Here is a 27,168-nt window from a genome sequence, read left to right as displayed (position 1 = left end):
GATGTGATGTACAGCATGGCAACTATAGTTAATAATACTGTATTGCGTATCCGAAAGTTGCTATGAGAGTAGATCTAAAAAGTTCTTATCACAGGGAAAAAAATCTGTAACTACGGTGACAGATGTTAACTAGACTTATTGTGGTGATCATTTTACAATATATACAAATATCGATTCTTATGTTGTACACCTGAAACTAAAATAATGTTGTATGTAAATTATACCTCAGTAAAAAATAACGAAAAAGTTTTTATGTTAGCCAGTGGTAACCTCCAAAACCCTTAATTAGCCAACCAGATATTCTAGACATCACCTTCCTAAAGAAGCTCAAATTCATGTCTCTGGTAAAGATGTAGTGTGTGTGCGTGTGTGCATGTGTGTGTGCGTGTGTGTGCGTGTATGTGCGTGCGTGCGTGCATGCACACACATATACATGGTGATTTTTAAATTCTTTCATCCTTTCTTTCTACCTTTAACTAGTCTCCTTCTACAAAAAACTCTGCCATCAACTATTTGGTTATCCTGAAATACAAATCATACAACAGCATCCGAATGAATGCTAAATTCTTTCCTTTTATTCATCAAATTTAATAAGTAGTAAGTTGGCACACAGAAGTGTTCAGTGCTCAGTAAATGGGAACCAATGTAGTTCGCATGCTTTTGGCTCTTCTACAATTTGAGAATCTTACTGTGATTTAAAAAAAAAAGAACAAAAAAAATGTCCCCATAGTCTTACTTTCTTTCACCCAAATTCCTCATCAGAAGCAGTATGGACTCTGACAAACAGACTGAGGGTTCTAGAGGGGAGGGGGGTGGGGGGATGGGTTAGCCTGGTGATGGGTATTAAAGAGGGCACGTTCTGCACGGAGCACTGGGTGTTATACGCAAACAATGAATCGTGGAACACTACACCAAAAACTAATGATGTAATGTATGGTGATTAACATAACATAATAATAAAAAAATAAATTAAAAAAATTAAAAAACAAAACAAAACAGAAGCAGTTGGGGCTGACACATCAAAAAACCTTACCTCATTCTCTGATGAGCTTGCAGAGAGCAGCACCTCCTGGGCATCAAAGAACTCGGAGACAGACTCTGACATGGAGAGGCGGCTCTCGTTGGCTACCTGCTGTGACAGGGGGAGACTGACATGGATTTGCTCACCAGCCTATAGAAGACAGAAGCATTTGGTGTCATTGTTACTCCCTTGAAAGAAAAGCTATTTGTTCAAATTAGACCATGACGTACTAGACCAGATTTCTAGAGAAATGCACACCATATGTTAAAAGAGTGGTGACAAGTAATTTTCACTTGCAACTCAGTAATGATCATGGCCTAAGTTTCCTTCTAATATGTCTAAAGAATCCAAAAGGCATGGCTGAAAGGTGATGGTACTGTGACTTGATTTCAAATCAATGCTTAATGGATATTAAGTGGAGTTAAACAGCTTGAACCCCTATGAAGACCCTGAATTGATTATGGAGACAGGTTCATTCTCATATTCTTAGATCCGTCATTACTAGCTATATTCTAACCAGTATGCTAAATCTCAAGACATATTTGTAGAAACCACTAGAGATATGCTAAGAAAAGACTCTATAAAACTAAATTTTTAAGACAGAATATATAAAAGTCACTTTCCAATTTGGTCTTGAACTTTAACCAATGAGATAATATGACTCGAGTATTAAATCTATGGCAAACTGTATTTTTATTCAATACTATTTATATATATATATATATATAGTACAAATGTCAGATTGCAAAGATTCAAACTAAGACTGTTAACAATTTTTGAATGATGAAGTTGTAGAAATACTTTTGGATTCTGAGCAGTTGAGTGAGCATGACGGTCACCAGATGCCATGTGATGCACGAAGGTGAGTGGACGTAGGGTTGGCAACTTAAATCAAAAAGAAGCTGTCTTGGGATGGCATTTCCTAAGCAATTAGATGCCAGGACCTTGGCACCTGTAGATTTCTAGTAAAATTTATGTTTTTCTAGAAATATGACCTTCACATGAGTTAAAACTCTCACCTTATTATATGTCACTGTATATAAAGCTCTAATATTACTGTTGAAAAGTGTAAATTCTCATGGTTATAAAATAGTAATTTTTATAAAGGGTTATAAACAGAATTATACACTAAGTCTAGCCCAAATACTGAATGTTTTCCTGTCCTTTTAGCATTATGTCAAAAATTCTCCTGAAAAATGGAGTAATAATAGCACCTACCTCAGAGATCATTAGGAGTGTCAAATGAGATAACACATGTAATGTTAGCACGACACTCAGCACATAGTAAGCGCTCACTTGACATGTGCTAGCTATTAATTATCAGCATCACTATTAGTGGCTATAACAGCATCATTAGTATTATTTTAGTAAGGTTAGGTGATTTCTCCTAAGATAGGGCTTTTAAAATAAACCTTAAGAAAGTCTTCATTTAGCATCTTCTCAGCTAAGTATGTTTTTCCCCCCAACATTTCATGGGCCGTTTGATAAGGAACATTTCAAAGGAAGACTGTGACAGACACAGAGAATTCACAAGCTGGAATAGATATATAAACTAAATATTCAGTGGCATCAGGTGAACAGAGATATAAATACAAATAGAGACTGATCACCAAGAATAAATGATATTGAGCTCATGTACATCCTTCACTCCAAAGAACACCGAACTGTCAACAACACAAATATTTATGCAGAGAATCTTATTAGCAGTGAAAGAACTGTATAAAAAAACCCCAAAATATGTAGTTGATTTAGATGCTATAAAGTAAGTATTTTCCATTTATTAAAAATGAATCTTACCTCATCAGGGCTAGGGATAATATTTACACTGACAACCTGATCACAAATAATAGATTCTGAATGTATTCTATTCAACCGACTTCTTAGTTCAGCATTCTGGTTGAGTGCCTTAAAATAACAAAAATTGCACATGTAATTTCAAGTTAATAAGCAAGCATAAAACAGAATAAACACACAAATACACACTGGACAAGAGTCTATGATGCTCTTAGTTATAATTTTTGGAGTCATCATAGGCCAGATCCTACCGGTAAGAAGGAAATGAATGGCTCAGAATTAAGGTACTAATTTTTTATAAAATAAGAGCGTTAATTAGTAGGTTAGTGGGTTGAAAGAGTTCGTGGATTTCATAAAAATGATTCATGGAATTTTCTCCCCCTTTCAGGCCCATTACATCCAAGGCCGGTCTACCACCACATATATATTATGTTTTGCAGCTGGAGATAAAAACTACTGATTCTTTCCATTTTTGGTTCTAGTTTCTAAAATTTGGGAGTTGTCTCCAAGCCAGATAGTGATATTAAAAATTATTTGGAAGTGGGATGAACAATAAACTGGCTTTAATTTATAAAATTATATTTTATTCCAGTGAAAAAATAGTTGTATTTTCATTTTTTAGGAGCACATACACATGAAAGTGCAGCCCAAAAGCTGAGCAGTGTAGACACGGACAAGCATAATAAAGAACATATCACTGGAAGGAACTAACTCCAAGTTATCAGCATCACTACTTTCAATATACCCTCAGTCTGCATCAGTAAAATGCTACCTGGTATAACAGTTTAGGACGTGTGGCAAGAAGAGAATAGCTTTACATAAGCTTTACTCCCTAGAGGTGCCCTGTGGACAAAGGTACTTGCATCACATGGATGCATGGGCACATGTTTGTTCCCTATATATAAGATAGATGTAGCGAACTGGAATTACATCAAGGATCAAAGGACATGGGAGAACAAAGCCCAAAGAGAAGCTGGACAGTTCCTTTCCTTTGCATTAAAATCAGCAATGAGAAGAGGGAGGTGGATGCCTTACTGGGTGGAAGAGAAATGTCAGGACTTACAAAGGCATCTCCCCCAGAGAACGGGCATACTGCTTTTCTTCAGATGGAGTGTATGGATATAGTAAACCAATACACATACAAATATAATATCATAATTCTAACTCTGTATCTATTAAAACAGGATAAACTACAAAGTGGCTAAACTTTACACTTGTATTGAGCAGTGCATAGTCCTTGAGCATGGAGCATAGAATGGCCTCTCCTCTCTCCCTCCAACACGGCTTCTGCTTTTTGAGGAGAAAACTGTTCACTCATAGCTTTTGGCTTTTGTTTAAAGTCTTTATAACCAGCTTGTAAAATATGTGTAAAATATAACACACGTGGTCTGGTGGGCTGTCAGGTATTGATGGAGTAAAGGTGGATACAGATCTTACAGTTGCTACGTTTATGTATTGAAGGAAATATGTGTCTAGCTCTTTGAGAAAACAGGAATGTGTTATTTAGATAAAAGATGATTACTCTCATAGTAAATAAATCATGTACTTTAAAGGAAGAATCCTAGTATCTTTACATGCTGCAAAAGTGCTCAGGGTCATTGTTCCCAGAGCAAAATCTCAAACACTTGGTAGTTACCCCTATCCTTTGTGACCACAGACCTATGCTTATTTGTTCTTTCACTATTTCTTTGCCCATAAGTATGCTGAAAGTTATCTTGTTAATTGAAATATTTGGAATCAGATACATTTTACTGTCCTTTAGGTGGGAGGCCTCGTGGTGGGTCGTTTGCCGATTTTAACTGCAGAATCATAGTCTTGACTTGATGGTTTGAGACAAACCTCGACGGAGGGTTCCTCCAAAGTGACTGCACTGTCTGTTGTCACTGGAACAGAGCTAACAAAACAACACCACACAAACTCCACAGCGAGGATAAATAATGGTTTTCCTCAGGGTAGGAGTTTTCAGCACAGGCTTGCCATTTGTCACGAAACTGGTACTACTGTTCGCTCTGGATAGCTTAAGTGAAATTCTCATTTCAGCTCTTATCTCAGCCAATTGTCATGAAATGCAATTGTGTCTACAGGTGTGTGGGAAGGCACACACGGTAACAGCTCTAGCCATAGTAGCAACGGGGGATGAACTAAAAGTTCAAAAGGAAAATTTTATTAATAATACATATGCAGTGGTAGAAGAAGGTCGTTGTTCTATAGCCCCCCAAAGCATGGAAATAAGGAATCTTCCAAGTCTGGCGGCCCCAGTGGCAGAAGGTGGAAGCGGGCAGACAGCCGAGCGTGCAATGGTCCATTTCTGCAACATCTTCCCCGGGTAGCTCCTCCTTTTGCCTTGATCATACAGACTGTTTCTGAGGTTTGCAACAGCCATGTGCCATGAGCTCTGTGGTGCCGTGCTCTCAGGCAGTGCCCAAGACCACACTTATTACTTCCCTCCCTGAAACGCAACTATTTTCTCCATAATGATATCATGGAAATCTTGGGAACATGGAGGAATACAGGTATTTTCTGTGAAAGGACACTATTAGTGATAATTAACATGGAAGAGCCCAGATTATGGCAGAAACAACATTCAGAATGTACCCAAGGCTCATGAACAGTGGAGAAACAAGGAAAAAGGAGGGGCATCATCAGCTACTCACACCAGCCATGGAGCGAGAAAAGCTTAAGGAGACTTGTCAGTAATGACATTGTTCTGTTGGTGGCAGATGGAACCAAAGACCTAACGGGGAGGGAGCACCACAGGAACTGTGCTTAGATTCTTCACCAGGCAGATTCTAGGCTTATTCTCACTACTTGTTTGAGTTAGTGACCTTGAACTACACACAAAACTCTCCACTATTCCTTTTCCCCATATCTCATGTCCTTCAGACACATTCAAGTTTAATATATCCGAGAAGCAAACCGTTCCTTCTCAATCTATAGAAGGAGTTACCATCTTGAAATCCCAAGCCAGAATTAGCTGTCCAAATCCCCACCATGTTGGCTATTAACTACCATTATCCACCTTGGCAGACAATGGATGAGGCTGACCTTCCACTGGGTGAGACTCGGACAGATACATTTTACTGAACAGAACTGTGGGTTCTGGGAAGGAAACGTGGAATCCTGAGGGCTAAAGGATATGAAACATATGGCAAGATGGAATCATCAGAGACTTAAGCCCTTTGGATAAAAGCAAAACTGATTCAAAAAGAGTGAGAAAATCAGTATGGAAGCTGTCAAAGCTAGAGTGATCAAGAATCAAATCCTGGGAATCACTTAAAAATCACCTTCTTTTCTTAAATTCTAAAATAAGTACATACTACTACAGTATATTTGGAAAATACAAAAAGTAAAAAAACAGTATTTTAAAAAAATTCATAACTTACTACCCTATCAACCAATTGTTGATAGCTTGGTATATTTCTTTCTAGTTTTTTCCTATACATTTTCCACATTACTTAACGGGTGCATACTTTACATCACTTATTCTTTGTATATAAATATATATTTTTAAAGATTTTATTTATTTGACACAGAGAGACATAGCAAGAGAGGGAACACAAGCAGGGGGAGTGGGAGAGGGAGAAGCAGGCTTCCCGCGGAGCAGGGAGCCCGATGCGGGGCTCGATCCCAGGATCCTGGAATCATGACCTGAGCCGAAGGCAGACGCTTAACGACTGAGCCACCCAGGCACCCCTGTATATAAATATTTTATTTGATGTTGCAAACTCTTCACAAATATGACTTTAATAGTTGCATAATAAGTGATTATCTTCTATAATTGGATACTTATGGTATTACTGATTTTTCCCAGAATAAGTAATGCTGCCACGAATGTTTGTATGCATAATAGTTTTCTACATGCAGCATTACTTTCTCAGACTAGACATATTAGTCACGGGTCAGAGGGTTAAAATCTTTTTAAGGCTTTAAGAAATATTGCCAAATTATGTCCAAAATGACATCAATTTAAACTTACTGGATAGCTAAAAAGAGATACAAATAATTCTATGAAGAATATCTTCATGCACAACAAATTTTGCCACGTTTCAGGGAATTCGAATTCAGGAATACTCTTGGAAGTTTCATCCCGATAAATACCCACAATATTTATTTTCTGTATGTGAAATGTTGTAGACAGGAAGGATGGTAAATACTACAATCAGGATATTAATTATGGTACTATGCCTTAAGTTGATTTTTTGCTTACATTTCCACATATACTGTATTTCATTGATTCTAAGATCTCCTACATTTAACACCTCTGAAGTACTGTCAATTTCATTGACAGCAGTTTGCTTTCTTTTTTAGTAATGCACATAATGATGGTACATCTAACAATCTATGGCATGTTGATTTAATGAAATACAGTAATTCTAGCTGAAGTACAAGGGACATATTCTGCTGCTCACATTTATATGGACCCAACACCAACTATATTTAGCACAAGCTGTGCATAGATTCTGGGGCCAGAGACCAAACTAGTAACAGTGTCAGAGGGTAATGTATTATAGACAGACTCAAGTCAAGTCAAATCTTTTATTATTATAGTAACCTGAGGTACTGAAATTACCTTAGTCTTATATACTATTTGATCTTGGGGTTCAGGATACTACAGTAAGGAGGACATGAAATTGTAGCTGTGAAATAAAGTCATTTATAAAGGGATAGAGACCACACACAATGCCCGGTCTTACAGGTTTGAATCTAACATCTATGCCGCCTCTCACGTGTAAAGTTACCTTTAAAGTTTCATGGAGGTAAAATAACAGAATTATGTATGTCTTTGTGTACACACAGATCAGTGAAGAAATATCACTTTAGAAGAGGAATTCATTATCCTGTTCAGCCTTGCAAATTATTACATGCCTGAGGCAGGTAACAATTATTCTGAACAGGTAGTTAAGAATGCTAATTTCACGTATTTTATTTTATTTATTTTTTTCAAAGGTTTTATTTATTTATTTGACAGAGAGAGACACAGTGAGAGAGGGAACACAAGCAGGGGGAGTGGGAGAGGGAGAAGCAGGCTTCCCACGGAGCAGGGAGCCCGATGCGGGGCTCGATCCCAGGACCCTGGGATCATGACCTGAGCGGAAGGCAGACACTTAACGACTGACCCACCCAGGCGCCCCTCACGTATTTTATATGCTATGTGTCCTCTAAAAGGATGATGGAATTTGCCAAGTTGATATCCTTAAAAGCTGTACTGAAAAGCAGCATTTTAATAATTTTACATATATCAAATAGGACGTATAACAAATAAAAAATATACTTTAAAAATGTTAGACTAATTTAAGAAGTTATTTAAACACAGTCTCTCTCTCTCTTTCCCTCTCTGTGGAGAGACTTAACTGGTTATAAGAAAAATATCTGGAAGTTTAACTGATAACACTTGAATATGGATTGAAGATGTCTTCAGGCCACCTAAAATCACACTATAATGTGAAGTTATGCTAATATAAAGAAGTACTCAGAACACTAGTCTCAATATATGCTATTTAAGTACCTTGTTCAATTCTGAGTGCTATGTTGAAAGAGCGACAGTGAAAACAGAGTTGGCCAACCAGGATGGTTCCATCAGTTAACTGTTTCCATCTTCACTGTCTCCTCATCTTCCAGTTCCTTCCCCTCAAATGTGAACATGCTGACACAGCTATCAAACTCCAAGGCTGACTTTCAGTCCATATACTATTTGCTGCTTAATCGGATTCTTCTGGAGACGATCAAAACCCTTTACTGTTGATCTCAATGGTCAGCGCCATCTAAATTCTTTGGCTGCTTCCCCTAAGTCTCCATCAAAGGATCCTCTTTTTGCTATGTCCTTTAACTATTAATGTTCTATATAGCAGCACCACTGACCCTCTTTTCTTCTGATTTACCAATATCTATAACTTTACCAATGTACCAGGGTATCCACATCTTTCTTTCTAGCCAGACCTTTCTCCTGAGCTCTACATCTATATCTCTGATTGTCTGATGGATGGCCCACAGACCCCTCAGTCTCAAAAAAAAAAATCACTACTTAGGCCTGAAAAATCAGTTCCTCTTGTATTCCCAATCTCAGGGAAAAGAACTATTACTATTGTGCTACACAAGGAGTCTTGACTCTGTTTCCTTGTCCCTGTCTAACATGCAGCTGATCTCCAAGCCATGCTGATTCTACCCAGGCCCCCCTCCCCTAGCCTTTGAAACTCTGGTATTTCCTGAGTTCAGGCCTGCATTATCTCAAATATCTTAAGACTCTGTCCAACTAGTTTTGCCTTAATTCCATCCATTGTCCATATGTACCAGAGTAAGCTTTCTAGATACAGAAATATACACTCACATTTTCAATTTCTGGCATTAATCACTCACCAGTTAAAATTCTTTAAGGCCTCCCCAGAACTGATGAGATAAATCTAAACTCTTTCATGTGGTCTTTGATGAGCTGGTTCCCATCTACTTACTTAGCTGTTTCTAGATTAATTTTTCCTTGTTCACCCCATGCTTAGGCCACTATGAGTTAACTGCCATTCTCCAGATACGTCTCCAGTGGTCTAACCATGGATAGTGATTCCCTAGAAGGAAGTGAACCATCTATAAACTTAAATGTCTAAGCAAAAGCAATGGGGAATTCCAAAAGAGAGTCCAGCCTTAGGGGCAACGAGTATAGACTGGCCCAATGGGAGGGTATGGTCAGACATAAGAACATGAAATGCTGTGATGACACACAATAGGAAGCACTGAATTCTCCAGTGAATAGGGTATAACAGACTGTTTTTAGAGTACCAAATTATTTTTACATTTTTTGAGGGTAAAATTGAGCTTTCTGGTTAAAAAATATATATATGTGTATATATATGTGTATATATATATATATATATATATATATATATATATATACACATATATATATAAAAAACAGTAAAAAAAACCAAAAACAAAACCACCACAAAACAAAACAAAACAAAACCAACAGCAACTCAACAAAAATCTATTGAAGCTCTAAGTTTAGAGGTACATAAATTATGTTTTGACAAGAGAAGAAAATACTTAACCCCCCAAATGTAAAGTTGATATAACTTTGCTTTATTTTACTTTCATCATGTTAGCATCAGGTCCTTCCTTGTAAACTGCTGCTGTCTACTCAGGCGCAATTCAAAGCTCAGTTCCTCCTGATCTGTGGCTCTGCTCTGAGGTCAGGGATCTCCCATTCTTATGAACAACCAGAGCCCCAGAAATCTGCACCACCCATATGCTGCTCTGAATGGACTAGAGAGCCTGGTCCATTTAACTGTTTCCTTGGTAAATACTGCTCATCTCACTAATCAGATCATAAGCTTTCTGGGGACATGGCCAGGGTTACTTTTATCTTGGTGTTCCAAATCTTACACTATACCTAATATATAGTCAGTTGAATGAAATACAATGAATAAATGAATGAACAAATGAATCTCTTTAAACATTCCTCTTTATCATTTCTAATCTGATGCCATGCCACAAACCAGATCTCTACTTCCTATTCTTTTTTTTTTTTTTTAAGATTTTAAAAAATTTATTTATTTGACAGAGAGAGACAGAGTGAGAGAGGGAACACAAGCAGGGAGAGTGGGAGAGGGAGAAGCAGGCTTCCCACCAGGTAAGGAGCCCGACGTGGCGCTGGATCCCAGGACCCTGGGATCATGACCCCAGCCTAAGGCAGACGCTTAACGACTGAGCCACCCAGGCGCCCCCCTCCCACAATTCTCTGTCTTAACAAACAAACAAATAAAAGCAAGCAAGCAAGAAACAAATACATTTTCAAAACAATCAACAAAACTAAAAGACAACCTATGGAGAGAATATATAGGAGAAGATGACTGCAAATGACATATCTGGCAAAGGGTTAGTATCCAAAATATATAAAGAACAGATACAACTCAACACCCCCAAAACCAACAATCCAATTCAAAATGGGCAGAAGACATGAATAGATATTTTTCCAAAGAAGACATACAGCTGGCCAACAGACACGTGAAAAGATGCTTATCATCACTCATCATCAGGAAAATACAAATCAAAACCATAATGAAATATCACCTTATACCTGTCAGAATGGCTAAAATAAAAAACGCAAGAAAAAACAGGTGTTGGTGAGGATGTGGAGAAAAATGAACCTTCTTGCACTGTTGGTGGGAATGCAAACTGGTGCAGTCACTGTGGAAAACAGTATGGAAGTTCCTCAAAAAGTTAAAAATAGAATTACTGTACAATATATACATGATATATATGATACACACACACACATACACACACAAGAGTATTATTCAGCCATAAAAAGAATGAAATCTTGCTATTTCCAACAACATGGATGGAGCTAGAGTGTAATGCTAAGTGAAATAATTCAGTCAGAGAAAGACAAATACCATATGATTTCACTCATATATGGAATTTAAAAAACAAAACAAACAAGCAAAAGGAAAAAGAGAGAGAGACAAACCAAGAAACAGACTCTTAACTATAGAGAGCAAACTGATGGTCCCCAGAGGGGAGGTGGGTGGGGGGATGGGGGAAATAGGTTATGGGCATTAAGGAGTATACTTGTGATAAGCACCAGATAATTAAAATAAAAACTTAAAAAAAACAGTTTGTGCAAAGGAAAAACAAAAGAAACAAATACATTTTCTTATTTTTCTGAATACAAGTGTATACCACTAAGCCTCTATCATTTAATACATCTGAAGGAAACACTGTAACATTTAGGGGGTAAGAGTATATTTTGCATGTTTACAGGATGGTATCTGTATGTTTACCTAACCATTGTTTTGATCTCTCTGATTCATGACACTTTCAGAATAATGATTCCGAAGATCAATTACCACAGACTGAGTGTTCAACAGATACATGATATGAGGAGCCCAAGGCAAACCATTAAAATGGGCTTAGGGAAAAAGCCCTTTGCAGACCGGCAAAACAGTTGCAGCTTTGAGTGCTCATGCTCCCGAGTCCCCCCGGTTTTGCACCGGAAGCGGGATATGCACCTCAACTGACAGTGTTTTATGGTGAACACAGCAAGTGTGGCCCAGGTAACAATACTCAATAGCATGAAACTGAACACTGAGGGTAAGCTGACAGTTCAGGTACATAAAACACGGTGAGACAGTTAGTCCATTTTTAGGGACTGAGGGAAACTATTCAAGCAGGAGCCGATCCACATGGAAAACCACTTACCCAGGATTTGCTCGCTCCTTCACTCTGATCCAAGGCACCAGGAAGTGAATAATATTTTATATAAACACTGAGTTCTCACACAAAATCACATAACAACATTGAATTCTCAAAGGACTTTTTAAAAGTGCATTTATAAACTAAATGAAGGAAATATTTCAGAGGAAGTGCTCAGGGTAAAAAAGCATTAAGTGCAGTTTTAAAGGATTTTTATCAGAAATTTCAACTTTGATACATATAGGTATTTGAGGAGTATTATGAAAATCAATACATGTTGAATAATATATAATGAATTATATATAATGAATATATATTGAATAATATATAATGAATATATATTGAATAATATATTTTATGCTGTACAATATATCTTGAAATATATAAGTCTAGCTTAGATAGGAAGGAAATTATCTAACTTAGATAGGAAGGAAATTCTAAAAGTATAAATCAGAAAAGAAAAAAATAGGTAAGAGTAAGCAATAATTTTCAACAGATTAAGATGTGGTATAAGTGGGAAAATATTAAGTGTGGAAGATCTGGTAGATTCTGTTGTATTTTACACTGGATTAAATATATTCTGGAACATATTTTAGAAGTGTAAATCATGTATAAATGCATGATTTATGGTGGTCTTATAAATGACCATTGAGAGCCATCAAAAGTATTCAAATCAGCCAAAAAAAAATTATATGTTTACAAACAAGTTTGGTTGATTTTTACTCTTACCTTGACCTAGTCTGCAAGAAACGTTTAACTTCAACTTTAATTTAATTAATTAATTTTTAGAGAATTTTAAAATTCAATGCTGACATTGCAATGTCTTAGGGGAGTTTCGGTTGAACGTGCCATGCATGACAGACCACCTCCACCCCAATCTTTTGCCTTATGGGATCAGGTATGCATCATGAGAGTGAAACAAACACTCTCGTTTACCTGAGACAGTGACTGTCGGAGCCGTGCCATCTGCGTGCTGTGGCCTTTATTGTGATCCTGCTCAGAAACCATCTGCTTAAGCTTCTCCTTCTCTATAGCTATGCTATTAAATGCAGACTTCAAAAGAGAATGCACTGGGTGGGGGAAAAAGTGAGAAACAAAGATTAAATGGATCCAGAAAGAATATACAAAATTACAAATTCCTCAGCACTTTAACTCATGCATAGACATTATCTGGAAGGATTATATTACAGTCTAGTTAAAAGTCAGCCTTACAATGGAATCTTCCAAAATACCTATACACAAAACGAATACGGTAATGGTAATTAATCAGAGCGAAAATTCACGCATTTCATACCAGAAAAGACTTAGATGCAGGATATAAAATATTGATATCAATTCTTAAATATCAACATTTAGAAAATTAATCTATCATTCCTAGAAGGAAAAGGCAACAGGTTTTACACTGTCATGGTTGATAAGAATATATGAACAGTTCTGTGTACAATGAATTCTCATGCAAATCATTTAGAACTATTCAAATATTATTTCCCCAAAGCAGGTACCCAAAAAGAGCATTTTATAAATCCTGCCAAAATAAAACAGGAAGCTGATCTAGAAGTCCTGACTAGTTCTCTTTGAGGTAGGAAATGATTTGGTCTTGAGAATAGCACTTGAATTACTTTCTCAGCCAGGAACATCTTGATGTAAGCAGTGCGTTCAAAGAGTAAAACTTCCAGGTTTGAGGTGAGTAAGTTCTGGAATTCTAATGTACAGTTTGATGACTATAGTTAATAATACTGTATTATATATTTCAAAGTTAAGAGAGTGGATCTTAAATGTTTTCACCACAAAAAAGAAATGGTAATTATGTGACAGGATGGACATGTTAGCTGATGCTATGATGGTAATCATTTTGTAATATTTAAGTGTATCAAATCAACAGGCACACCTTAAACTTATGAAATGTTATATGTTAACCATATCTTAATAAAACTACAAAAAAACAAAATAAAAGCAACAATAAAAACAACCCCCCCCCTTTTCTGTATACCTAATAACATACACTGGTAGAATCTAAGGTAGTCTTTAAGTTTGAAATACAGGAAGTTTGGATTTCCAACTCCTATCTTTATAATAACAGTTTCTATATATGCAAAGTCTTCTAAAATAGGGATTTCCATATTTGAGAACAGTTATTTTTAAGAAGTGGAAAATTTTAGCAAAAAACACTGGCTTGAATGAAGAGGGGAAAAATGATGGGATCACAAGGGACTCACAATCTATTGATTTATATGCCACATTCTAGTCATCATCAATTTAAAGGTAATAACTTGATAGCTGGAATACATGAACCCCACTGGCAGTTCTAAAAGCTGACTCTCATACATTTCAAAATCCATAACTCTTTCTAAAGAGTTCACTCAGTAGTCATAGAAAAGCCCTTTTTTTCTAGTATAGTTGGAAAGAAAATATGTTGTTTCAACAGAGGCTTTAAAATCCTGTTGAAACATGGATTTCCTGAAAACCTCAGGACTGCAACCAAATACACAAAGCTTTCCTGGGGCTACTTTCGAATTTATTCATCTCCCTTTAGAGGCTGTGCTATATGTACTTAATTCACACATTTGTTGTCTCATTCTGCCTGCTCCTACAACCATCCTCTTGTCCCCTTGCTGTTAGAAGTAAAAGTTACTGGCCATAATCCTATGCTGTTATATAAAGAAAATAACACTGCTCTAATCTAATGACATAATTAGCATCTGGCTAAGAAATGTAACAAAAATGTATCAGGAGTAAAATAGCAGGTGAAAGAAAGTTGGCCTTTCAGAATCTCAACTGAGAAATCTACAGAGAAAGAAGGGTGGGGTGGGGGAGAAGATTTAGCTTAATTGTTTATGATTATAGAATTAAAGAAATATCTCATAAGTACATCTTTGATGATGGCTTGAGAGTATGAAATTTTGTTGACTTCAACATTCCTAGAGATGTTCTCAGTGTGTGCCCCTTCTTTTCCTGAGCCACCAGGCTCTTGGGCATTATGGGGGCACAGGAGATGTTCCATTTAGCACACATTTTCAGGAATATCTTATCACCTATTACCAACAGCCTCAGGGTAAATTAATGTGATTAATTCACAATAAGATGTAAATGGCTGAAAACCACATCATGTATATCTTTCTTCAAGAGATTATGCATTTTCAAAGACAATGCCTGGGAAGGTACTATCTTAAGTCAAAAAATGAATTTCAGCAACTGAAATTTAAATGCTATAGCAAAAGTGGGGGGTGGTAATTTGGAACCCAGGCTCTTGGTAAACATAGACAGGACTGATCGGTCTACCTACAAGCTACTACCTGCCTCTTATTTATTAGACCCTGTCTCTGTGGCTGATAACACATGAACTTACACAACATGCCTTATTGAAAATTTAATATGAAAAAAGGGACTCCCAGGTGGGCTCAATTTCCCCTCCCCTCAAATCTGAACTAGCCCGTGAAGCTCTGGCCAGTAGAGAGCAGCAGGTGATGCTGTGCCAAGTGAACAGGCCTGGCAGCTTCCATCTCAGTCTAGTCCACTCCCTTGGAGCCCTGAGCTGTCATGGAGAGCGAGAGGGACACAGTTGTGCGTGACCCTGCAGCCATCCCACCAACATGCCAGGAATATGGATGAAGCCACCTTGGATCTTTCAGCCCAGCCCAGCCTCTGGCCGAGTATCACTGAGCCCAGGCTGTGCCACACGGCACAGAACTGCCTACCTGAGCCTGAGCCTAGATCAATGAGTGTTATTTAATAAAGGAAAAAGAACGACTGCTAAGGATAGCCCACAAGTCTGTATTAAATGAGAACTAAACGACACTGAAAAAGAGATGTTGAGTCGTAGTGTGTGCTGGCCTGCCTAGGATAATTCTTGGTGTCTTTCCCCCTTTCTCTCCCCCGCTTATGACACTTTCTTTCTCCGTTCAAAACTGTGAACCAAGAGGCAGGCATCACACCCCACTGCATTTTTGTATCTAGAACTCCGATCAGTATATACACTGCTTAGTCCTTTCTACCATGACCACCTGGACAAGAATGAAAGAGTTAACGGCAACCTCTCACCAAAGAAGAGAACGTCTCTAAAGGACACGTTGTATTTGCCCGTACCTTTCTGTGCAATTAGACAAAATTCCTCCTGAAGCTTTGTATAATCCGTTGAACTTTCCAGAGGGTCGGTGAGGTGGCTAGGGGGAGTCTGAAATTCGATATCTGCACAAAGGTTGGGGTTGGAGGAGTGCAGGCGGACTGGTGACATGGTAGCACTGAAAGGGACCTGAAAGGGGACAGCACAAATTAGGAAAGAGCAACAGGACAGCAGTCCACATTCTCGTACGTAGGAAAGATGGCGTCCCTTCTTCAAAATACTAGGTCCCTTTGGAATGACACGCCCAGAGACACTCAGTACTCGTTTAGTTGGCAGGTGGTTGAAGTGGGAAGAACTCTCAGTTCTGAGAGTAGATCGAGTACTGCTGTGGGCTCACTGGCTTTTCCCTGTTACAGCGAGAGATGACTATAGAACGACAGGAAGGAAAGACAGAATCCCAGATAAGCTCCAGCTCTGAACCCACAGTTGGATCTAAAAAATCACTGGCAGGAAACAGTAGTTGGAACTCTCACAAAGTCTGGGTACTCGTGTCAGAGGACTTTTTATGCTCACTTGTTTCTGAGCCTGGAGCAGGAGATTACGGAACGGGCAAAAAAAATTCAAGGAAGATTTACTTGCTCCGTGGCCATTGGATAAAACATGAACAAGTTTAACAGTAAATATAGTCATGGCTTAAAGAGACTCAATTAAATTTGAAATTGATTTATTAAAATATTTGTAAATGAAATATACATGATATAAATTACTGTCGTTTACCTTTGTATGTTACATAAAACACTGTTACACATACAAACACGGCTTATGAAATGGCCAATATTGAAAAGCACTAAGTAAAAAAAGTCATATTACTATAGATTTTCCCAAATGGCTAGAGGTATTTTCTTGCCTGCACTGGATCTGGGCTAGTATTGTGATGGGTGGAGACAAAGCACCGTTCCCTCTCCTTCTAGAAGGTTACACCTGACCATTATAAATGGCATCAGCCAAACATTCTTGGAAAATGAGAATACCAATTCCTATTGTAAATCAGATTACCAGTAACCTCCCCTAATTCTTACTGCACAGATGTTCATTCAGTTATCTTCATGAATCTCTCTTAGACTTCCTCCACAAGCTGAATTTTATATAAATTAAGGGGTAATTCACACCTTCTAGCTAGCAGGAAATACACTTGTCTGATGCAGATGTATATCAGAACCACTTCCTTTTTTTCCCCCCTATTTTGATAGAGCTTTAAACTTCCTGACAGAAGAAGAGAGAGCAAGTGGAGGAGGGGTGAGGAGGGAGGAAGAGGGAGATAGAAAGAGACAGGGAGGGCGCCTGGGTGGCTCAGTTGGTTGAGCGACTGCCTTCGGCTCAGGTCATGATCCTGGAGTCCCAGGATCGAGTCCCGTATCGGGTTCCCTGCTCAGCGGGGAGTCTGCTTCTCCCTCTGACCCTCCCCCCCCTCATGTGCGCTCTCTCTCTCAAATAAATAAATAAAATCTTTAAAAAAAAAAAAAGAAAGAAAGAGACAGGGAGAGAGACAGAGAGAGAGATAGAACAGGAAAAAGGAGCATGTACTTGCGTACTGAGGATACACAGGATAGATGGAGGAGATGGAGAGAGCTGGCTGACAAGTCATGCCTCTTCAGCATTCAATTAGAGTTATTTACTCAGTTTTTTGTTCATCAATTTGGGTATGATGGGATTCAAAAATTTAAGGGATAGCTAGGTCTTCTGTCAGTGATGGCTTAGGTGGGAGCTGTCTACAGGTCTCACTGTTTGCACTTAAGAATCCTGAATGTTAGATGCAGCCTTTACACCGTGCTCAGGAACGAAGTCCAAGGCTTCCCTGAAATCCTGTGCCAGGGAGGAAGCCTGATCTTGGAATATTCTGGTACTAATAACTGCAGTTTGGAATGGGGATGTTAGAAGGTGCTTTTAACACCTGTCTACAAAGAAGTTATAAGAGAAAAATGGATCAACATTGGAACTGTGGCACTGAAATTTAGCAATGGGGGGATGGGTTGGCCCAGTTATGGGTATTAAGGAGGGCACGTATTGCAATGAGCACTGGGTGTTATACACAAACAATGAATCATGGAACACTACATCAAAAACTAATGATGTACTGTATGGTGACTAACGTAACATAATAAATAAATAAATAATAACAAATTAAAAAAAACATGAATGAGAAAGGGACACACAAAAGCAGGTCTAAGAGAGATACTAAGCATATACAACATATGGAGCCAATTTGAAAAGTCTCCTGCTGTAATTCCTCTGCGTTATGTGTACAGGGATCCTCGTGTAGAGAACTGATTGCACAGGGACCCTTGGTGTTCTTCTGTGGGGGCAGGGCCAGTGTGTCTCTTTTTCCAACCCCCTATTCTGTTGGGTCTGGCTGATGTTGCAAGTGAGCCATTTTGGGTTCTAGTGCTAAGAATCGAAAAGAATAAATCTCTGAAACATCTCCTTTGGGTGCATTTTTCTTTGGGAGCAGTCTCAGCTGCCCCAGATATTTGAGTCGGTCTCCTCCTCACTGGAGGAAAATAAGTAACTAGGAGTCATTTGCAATAATTCTAGGTAAAAGGCACCGAGCTGGAGAGGATAGGCTCAAAATGTATGGGAAACTTAGTGTTGGGAAGAAGGAAGGCAGGGGATTAAGAGGAACACTGCACCAGGAGAAATAGGGGGGCTGAGTCACCAGTGTCAGGTCACTTGAGATGTGAATGAGGGGTGAGGGGGCCGAGGGGGCAAGCTAAAGTTCCTGCTAGATGGTGTCATTCTTTGCTATGGAGTTAAAGCTATAAATCCTAAAGGGTTTAGAGTAACTATTCCCTCTGGTTGTCTATGAATACATTACTAGATGCTGCCAACTTTCCTCATTAGATGCTTGGAATTATTGGAAGTTATTCTTAACTTCTGTGATCACTGCTACCCTGGGAGATAGGCATTAATACTCTCCTCTTTTAAAAGCTTTTTCTTTTCTACTTTCCATTAAAAATATATATATATATATATATAAACCCATTCTATTCAAATAGTTTCTAATCCCAGTTTTATTGTATTCACTCTATGTATCTGCAATTAAAAAATGAACACAGTAGAAACACAATCGCTTCCCTGCATGCCTTCTCAGAAGTACATTATTTAAGGAAACATAGGTATTTTAACAAAATGACTGACCTTTCCTTTCCATACTGAGATACTGTTCTTTGATAATCATCTGGATTTCTGAATTTTATCAATGAAAGGTTAAGAACTACTTAACTAATTTTACATATATCTATTGGCATGACCAGTTACCATGTCAGTGTCATATATTACGCATACAAGCATAAGAGAAACACTAATCATGATATCAATTTCATGAATTTGTTCAAATGTTCATAAAACTGTGAGTTTAAGAATCAATTCCCTTAATAAACTCCAAGTCACTGGTTCATTTCATAATCAAAAGCAATTTTCTCTCTCTCAAAAAAATCCAGCTAAGCAGCGAGATATAAAGCAAGGGCCAGTTATTAATCAAAAGTAGAAAACCAACAATCCTCTCATGAGTATCCGTTCTCTTACAGTGAAACCAAAACCTTTTCGTATTTTTCAGGAATTCTAGTCTTCAAGTATATTCCACCAGTAGCAAGAGCAAGACTATTGTTAATTCAGAAAATACTAATAGCCAAAAAAACTAACATCCATGATTGCTATGAACTTAGTATTCTGTATTTTAAAAAGTTGACAGGATGTCATGATTAAGCAAGTATTATGATTTGCTTTTATCCAGCAAAGGGTTCTTGCATTTACACATTCTATTTCCTATTCTGCATGCACCGTTCACTATTCTAAACAGCTTCTACTCAATTTAAAATTTTAGTTATTTGTCTTATCTGTTTCAATACTTGCCCTACCCTCCTAATAAACCTTAGCTATATATTAAACACCATTTAACTTGGGGGTTTTCTCCTTTCCACACTACATATTTTCTGACTTTCAGCTCAATATTCTTTCCAGAAAATTGTTCCCTTGCTAGGTGTAATTTGGGTAGCCATTTAGAGATGACATCAAAATTCACCTTTTCTTACCCTCTCTTTTCTTTATTCTCACATCCTTTTCAAATAATCACAATACTACAAAAAAAGCACAATTTTTGTCTGTAGTAACATGACTTTTCTTAGAAAAACAGAAATCAGTTAGCAGAGGTCCCAATATCAGTATGACCAAAAAAAAAATTTATATATATATATTATATATATATATATATAATTTTAGGAAATTCCACACCATAGGGAGCCGTACTCAATTTTGCCACCTTGCATTTGCATTATTTCTTACACTGACAGAAGAAGAACTGGGTTAGGGGGTCATTTTCCATTGCAAACACGAATACCCATGTGCGACACCTGCCATGCAGAGACAGCCAGAGAACATGCGAAAGCTGTGCCAGAAAGGGAGGGGGCTACAGTCAATGCCACTGCACACAAACGGCACCACGGGAACAGGGGAGGCGCCACTTGGACCGAGTTGCTCATTCTTATTAAATGTCCACTTGAGATTGAAATCCACTCACTGTTGTAGCCACTGCTGCCGCTAGCCTCTGCCGGCGCCGAGTGGTGCTGAACTGGCCCTTCACAGATGGCCCTTCCTGACAGTGAATGAGAGAAGAGGAGGGAGGAGAGGAGCAGGGGCCGGGGAGGGGGAGGACAGGATGCGGGAGGACAAAAGATCATCAGACAAGGGAAAGGGAGAGTTTTTAAGTGGAGTTGACTTTTCCCTCAATCACAGCATTGAAAAGTGCTCGAAGGGGCATTCTCGCTGGGAGAAAAGCTCACTGTCCTCATTGCAGAACCCCCAGACACTTACGTCTAGTTGCTGAATATGACCCCACCCCAAAAGGAGATGGGAAGTCATGAATTGATGAATAATAGCTTGTGATCTTAAAGTAAAATAAAGGTGCATATCATTTTCTTCATGTTATATGAAATCAAAGGCATTCAATCAATGGAAGCAAAGATAAAAGTAAGTTCGGGAAAAATGATTAAATAATGTGCAAAGGCTAAAACAAACAAGTTGTAATGGGAGTCTCCCGTTAGCCAGGCAGAATTTTTTTCTTTCTTGCTGGGAGGAAAAGTACAGGGGAAAGGGTACCAGGAATCTTCAATGTCCCATTTATTTACCTGCTAGAAAGCTCTCTGGGATTCAACATTAGGAATGGTGTTGGGATTTTCAGGTTGGAGAATTCTCCAAGGAGGAAACCAGTCCGCATAGCATAGGGGAAAAAGCATTCAATGTCCTCAGTGTGTTGGGACAATGCCTGCAAAAAGCAGCTAGGGAACCCTGAAGGCAGAGGCTTCATATAATGATGTGCACCTATGCATAAACCAGCAGAGAAGCCGAGAGCTTTCTTTTTTGTCTCTTTTTGGTGGACGGGATCATGGGATAATGATATTTCCTTCTAACTACTCAAGTTTACGTCTGTCCATGTGACAGACCCTCGCTCTTCGTGGTTGTGAACGGTAAGTTCAATTCCAATGAACTGAGATGTACATAGGGTCACTTAACAGTGGAGATTAAGCAAAAGCAGCATGACTGCTTTAGTCTTTTTGGAACAGAAAAATATTTTAAATTCTTATAACTCCAATTCTCTTCAAAGTTTCCCCATTACATTCACATTTTTCTTCCATGTTCGTAAGTCTTCTGCATGCATTATATGTTTATTGTACACACACACATATATACAATGTGTTTTCTACAAAAAGTTTTCTATACAAAATCCCTTCATGCTTAATGCAGTAAGTTAAAGGAGAAAGAACTTATTTTTGCCCTTCAGTATAATTTGAGCATCTGTGAGATTTAGAACAGTTACACAGAAATGATATCTGACCATGTATCTGCTATTCCCTGCTTTCTGCTATTGCTCATTCTCTCCAACAACTAGGGCTCTAGTATTAATTTGTGCTATTAGTCTTGTAGGAAACCTAGTAGCTCTCTCATTCATAGCAACCCTTTCCACAATCATTCCCTTCTTGCCCTCCTTTACCTCACTGGAAACACAGTCCAACGGTTACTGTGTAATGATGATAATGAGATTGTTATTAGAACCGGAAATTTGAAGTTTGGGAGAAAGTCCTTTTTTTCTAAAAGGTACTCTCCAGAGAGCTTTCTGGGACAAATGCCTTCAATGAATTACACAAAGGATTTTTGAAGCTAGTTTCTCAATGGTTTCTAGTAGGAATATGACCATGTGGCTCTAAAATGTAACCTTCATATTCAAATCAATAGCACAATCTAACCGATGTTAAGAATAAGATACCAAACATATAGAATAACATGATCTTCATTTCTATTCTCCTGAAGTCAATTTTTTAAAGGACTCATTTTATAATTATTTCAAAATAACAACTACTGCAGAATGCCAGATGCACAGCTCAGTGAAACGGTATCATTAAGAACAGGAACACGAACCACCACGACCACCACAGGACAGTCTGGGTGCCTCCACAAATGACTGGTGGAACTCCAAGTTACCAACAACAGAAGGGATGAACCATGAGCCCGCTCACTACAACGCCTCTCAAACTGGCCGCAACAGGGACGGTAGAGAAGGAGGCTCAAGTAGTGAGACGATTATGGGCTCAAAACAAATACTTGGCACCCTCTGATGGGGTTCCAATGGTCAAGGAGGGAAAAACCCGGGTATTAGGGTAGGAGAACGGAGGAGGTAGGTTTAATCCACTAAATAAAAATAAATGCTACGCCTTTCTGTAAGGAAAATAATAATGAGTAAAGACATTTATATTGGCCATAGGCATCCCTGGCTGATTGTATGGATCCCCAGCCAAGTGTGCATGTTGAAGAAACTTCCAAGTAAATTCCCAGTGATAAAGAATGAGCATCTTAAGGGCTCTGAGAAGGCCTGTTGGTTTGGGTGAGCAGAAAAGGTGCAGGGATAGTACCAAATTCTGCAGGATTCACCCTACAATACCTTTTGTTTTACCAGTCTAAGTGGAAGCAGGGTTTCTCTGGGAGTAATAAATAGTTCACCGCCACCCCCAAGTCTGTTGATTTCCACTTGGAGGTAGAACTAAATCTCTCTTGCAAAAGTTTAAAGTTTTCTTTGAGTGTGGGGAATAGGTGATTTCAATTTCCCTCAAAAATAATTAAACTAGAATCACAAGGGCCGTATTGTTACTCTTTGGCAAAAAAAAAAAAAAAAAGTGCAAAACAGCACCAATAAAAATTTAAAAACAAACTACCCAAATATGTGGCAAAAGTATGAATGAAAAATATTTTCCTGTTTTTTGAACAATTTCTTCTGATGACTCAAAAAAATCTTCATAAACCTTCTCATATAGAAAAGCAAGCCTATGACTAGAAGGGCTATTCTAGCTGCATTCTGTTTCCTCTGGGAAAAAATGGAGCGATATGAGGGCCACGGTGGGCCTTGTAGCCCCAGCAGGCCGGCCAGGGGCACCGTGCTCACATTTTCTGAGGAGAAACCAACCTGTTCGAGACAACAGCTGTGAATGGCAATCTGTTCAGGGTCCTACCTTAGAAAAACGAGACTGAAAGAATATCTGTCTACAAATGTATATGTTCTTATGACGTTGGCTGCCTTCAATTATTTTTATAATATTTTTTTTTCTTGGCTATGATAACCATAGATATCATGTTTTAAAAAGCCCCACAAAACTAGACAATCACATGCCCCAAACAAATGAAATGGCCCAAAGCACTTTTAGGTAAATTTTTTGTGAAGTCATTTGGCACATTTGTCTCTGTAGCATTAATGTTCTGAATAGAAGAGAACACACAAAAACATAGCTGCTGAAGGAACACTATAAATTGTGTTCATAGAATGTAGACATCCTAACCAGAAAAACATGAATCTTTAGCGTTTATGAAATTTATTTTCAAATATATCAGTTAGCAAGCAAAGCAAAGCAACAAGGAGTTTGTTATTTACACATTCAGAATTACAACACAAAGAATATCAATACAATCAGAATGAAGGAGTTCTTATTTCTTCAGAGAACACTGAAGAATTCTGGAAAATAGTTACTTTTACCTTTGTATTAGAATATAAATTGATTTATAGTGTAATAAAAAGAAAAGCAAAATCCTAAGTTTGATTTTGATTGTGCAGGGCAAGAGTTTTTCTTTTTAATAATATATAGCTAGGATCAGAATAGTAAACATTCTTGTTTAAAGATCTGAAAGTAATATGATTTATGGCATAAGAGGTTTCAGGCACTTATCATATTTCATGTCATTGCAATGCACTAACAACCTAAGATGCTCTTACTCTAAAAATTTAAAACTACTCATTTCAAATAAATAACTTATTTAAAATAAATTTCAAGTAAATTTATCATGAGTCATTAAGACTTTCATAATTCAGATTTTAAAAGTGATCCTTGATGACCAAATTATATCTATTTTTGAAGAATCATAGAATTTTACAACTGAAAGGGAATTCAGAGATCATTAAATTAATTCCATGACTTTACCCAGGAGCAAATGGAAGCCTAGAAAATTTAACAGAAATGCACAAGATTATACTGCCAGGAAATCACAGTTGATTAGCCTAGAACCTGAGTTTGCCGACTTCGAATCTTTTGCAGCCCTCAAGTCTTTTTATTGATATATAAAATTTTGAACAAAGCTACTACAGAAAAGGCTCTTTTAAGATCTAGTACATATAAATGAGTGCTCATTACAACACACTGGATTTTTAGCCTGATTTTTAAGCTAATTTTTTGTTAAATTATATTTTAACAGTTCAACGGTGGTAAGTGAGAATGAAAATGCTACTTTGTAGCCATATTAAATAATTTTAACCTTTCTTTTAAATTATTTTTACTTATTCCAGAGGAAGAAGAGTAGATTCCCCCCGAATTTAGATAGTACAACTCAGTCTATAAAACACAGGCTTTAAAGCAGGTCAGCTGCTTTAGACTCCTTAACCTCCACCAATTGATATATAAAGACTAATATCTTAAAAGCATATAAAAATATGAATGAAGGGAAAAAGTCTGTACCTGCAGTTGTATTTTTGTATCTTTGCTGACACTTTTTGTTCTCCATCTTCTTGTGACCCGCTTGTCTTTCTTTGAAATATCTACACAGTTAGCCTACATTACACAAATAGTTAAAAGCAACAAGTATTATTAAGTTCACACACATGTTACGGATATAGACAAAGAGAACAGCAAGTTAGTAAAGAGTCGTTGTTAGCCACCTAAAGCACACCAGCCAGGAGGGAAAGTCGTATCTGATGCACAGTGGACATCAAAAGCAGAAGTAAGAACTTAGTCATAAAATATATTTGTCTGCTATACAAAAGGAAAACAGGATTAGAGATTTTTAGCATTCTTTTTTCCTACATAAAAAGATGACCGTGGGGCTCCTAGGTGGCTCCGTGGGTTGAGCAGCTAGCTGACTCTTGATTTCAGCTCAGGTCATGATCTCAGGGTCGTGAGATCCAGCCCCAGGGACAGGCTCCATGCCCCATGCTCAGCTTGGGATTCTCTCTCTCCTCCTACTTCTGCCCTTCCCCCCACTCGCACGTGCGTGCGCGCGCGTGCAGCTCTCTCAAACAAATCTTTAAAAAAAAATGGCAGTAATTCTGAGAGTATCTAAGTTATATCTTCAAAGTATCTATCTATCTATCTATCTATCTATCTATCTATCTATCTATCTATCTATATCTAAGTTATATCTTCAGAGCTATCATTTCTAATGCAATACAAACATGGAAGAATAATTCAGATATTTATTTCTATTAGTTTACACTTAAATGTAAAATATTTCAAAATAGACATCTTAACACAAAGACACCAAGAATTCAAAAATATTAAGAAAAACTCCAGAATATAAACTAATCTGTGTTGTAGTTATTTCCCTTTAAATGTTACCTTATATATTCATAAAACAATCCAGTAAAAATTCTGCATTAATGTCTTAATGTCCTCTCAGTAATGTTTACCTGCATGTCAGTAAAGTTAGGTGCTGACTGAGTTCTCTGAAGTATTTCCAAATTTTGCAGGAGTTTGCTAAGTTCCACAAGGTTTGACTGGCAGTGTGCAAGGTCTAAGAAAAATCAGAAAGAAAAAATAGGTTAGAACTGGGCAGGGACAGGCAGTGATGGTAATAAAAGACAGTGAATCCCAATTATGGCAAGTATGATTAGGTATATCCATGTTTATATAATGGTGGTACTGGCAAATGAAACAAAACAGACCCTTCTCTGGTTTAGAACCTTAAAAGCATTGATTATTTAATGAGTTGAAAGCCTACTTACAAATTAACAGCTAGCTATTACAATCTCAGTGACATTGTGCATTCTCGCTTTCCTGTTCTGGTGGCCCTTGGCACATAGAAACCACACTCAAGGGATCTTCAGTAGTTTTATGGTTTTATTCTTAGGAACCTGTCCACCTACTCCTAAAATAGTTTACAAGGTGGCTGCTTAGAATTTGGATGAAGTCAAAGTCAAGTTCAGAAAAATAAGATGGATTGCAAAGTCAGATAGACACATTTATCTATGATTTCAATCACTAACAATGTTGCAATGAATGATTTCTTTAAAATTTATGAGGGATGGGGTGCCTGGGTGGCTCAGTCATTAAGCGTCCGCCTTCAGCTCAGGTCATGATCCCAGGGTCCTGGGATCGAGCCCTTGAGTCAGGCTTCCTGCTCAGTGGGGAGCCTGCTTCTCCCCTTCCCTCTGCCCCTCCCCCCCACTTGTGCAGGCCCGCGCACCCACGCACTCTCTCTCTCAAATAAATAAATAAAATCTTTAAAAAAAAAAAATCTATGAGGGATGTTCTACTAAACACAACCAAAGATTCTCAGAGTATGTTCCCTGGCCCAGCATGATCAGAGTCACCTGGGCATGAAACATATCCTGTTTGAATTGTTTCATGAAGAAATGGCTTTTAATTTTATTTTTAATTTTTAGCTGTATTTGAACAAAAGAGAATTTTTAAAGATTTGTATAATAAAATATCACTCTTAAAAACTGACTCTGAGTAAATGAAAATTAAATATAGTCAAGAATATTGAGTTAGTAGTATCACTCACACAATTATCAAATATTTAGAAC

At 37.9% G+C, this 27,168-nt stretch overlaps 1 protein-coding gene across 22 annotated transcripts in view; it reads right to left on the bottom strand.

Moving 5' to 3' along the window:
- The window catches only part of OSBPL6 (oxysterol binding protein like 6), a 198,710-nt gene that overhangs the window by 17,369 nt on the left and 154,173 nt on the right, over window positions 1-27,168 (bottom strand). For 14 of the 22 annotated variants that reach the window (XR_010410225.1, XR_010410228.1, XR_010410226.1 and 11 more), the window contains 7 exons: window positions 26,050-26,153; window positions 25,103-25,195; window positions 16,082-16,247; window positions 12,935-13,068; window positions 12,005-12,028; window positions 2,819-2,926; window positions 1,034-1,171 (listed from right to left, as the gene is read on the bottom strand). Coding sequence is in view for 18 of the 22 variants with exons in the window: in XM_064586753.1 (XP_064442823.1) it covers window positions 1,034-1,171; window positions 2,819-2,926; window positions 12,005-12,028; window positions 12,935-13,068; window positions 16,082-16,247; window positions 25,103-25,195; window positions 26,050-26,153 (767 nt within the window). In the remaining 4 variants the exon portion in view is untranslated. Of the gene's footprint in view, window positions 1-1,033; window positions 1,172-2,818; window positions 2,927-12,004; window positions 12,029-12,934; window positions 13,069-16,081; window positions 16,248-20,631; window positions 20,707-25,102; window positions 25,196-26,049; window positions 26,154-27,168 lie in introns of all 22 variants that reach the window. The other 8 variants (XM_064586759.1, XM_064586769.1, XM_064586760.1 and 5 more) reach the window with 8 other exon arrangements.

This window comes from Mirounga angustirostris, unplaced genomic scaffold (genome assembly GCF_029215605.1).
Source record: "Mirounga angustirostris isolate CCGP_5_RB_7025 unplaced genomic scaffold, mMirAng1.0.hap1 SCAF_3, whole genome shotgun sequence".
In the NCBI taxonomy this organism is placed as follows: domain Eukaryota; kingdom Metazoa; phylum Chordata; class Mammalia; order Carnivora; family Phocidae; genus Mirounga; species Mirounga angustirostris.
The sequence above is the reverse complement of the archived record's forward strand: the minus strand, read 5'-3'. Positions and strand labels throughout refer to the sequence as shown.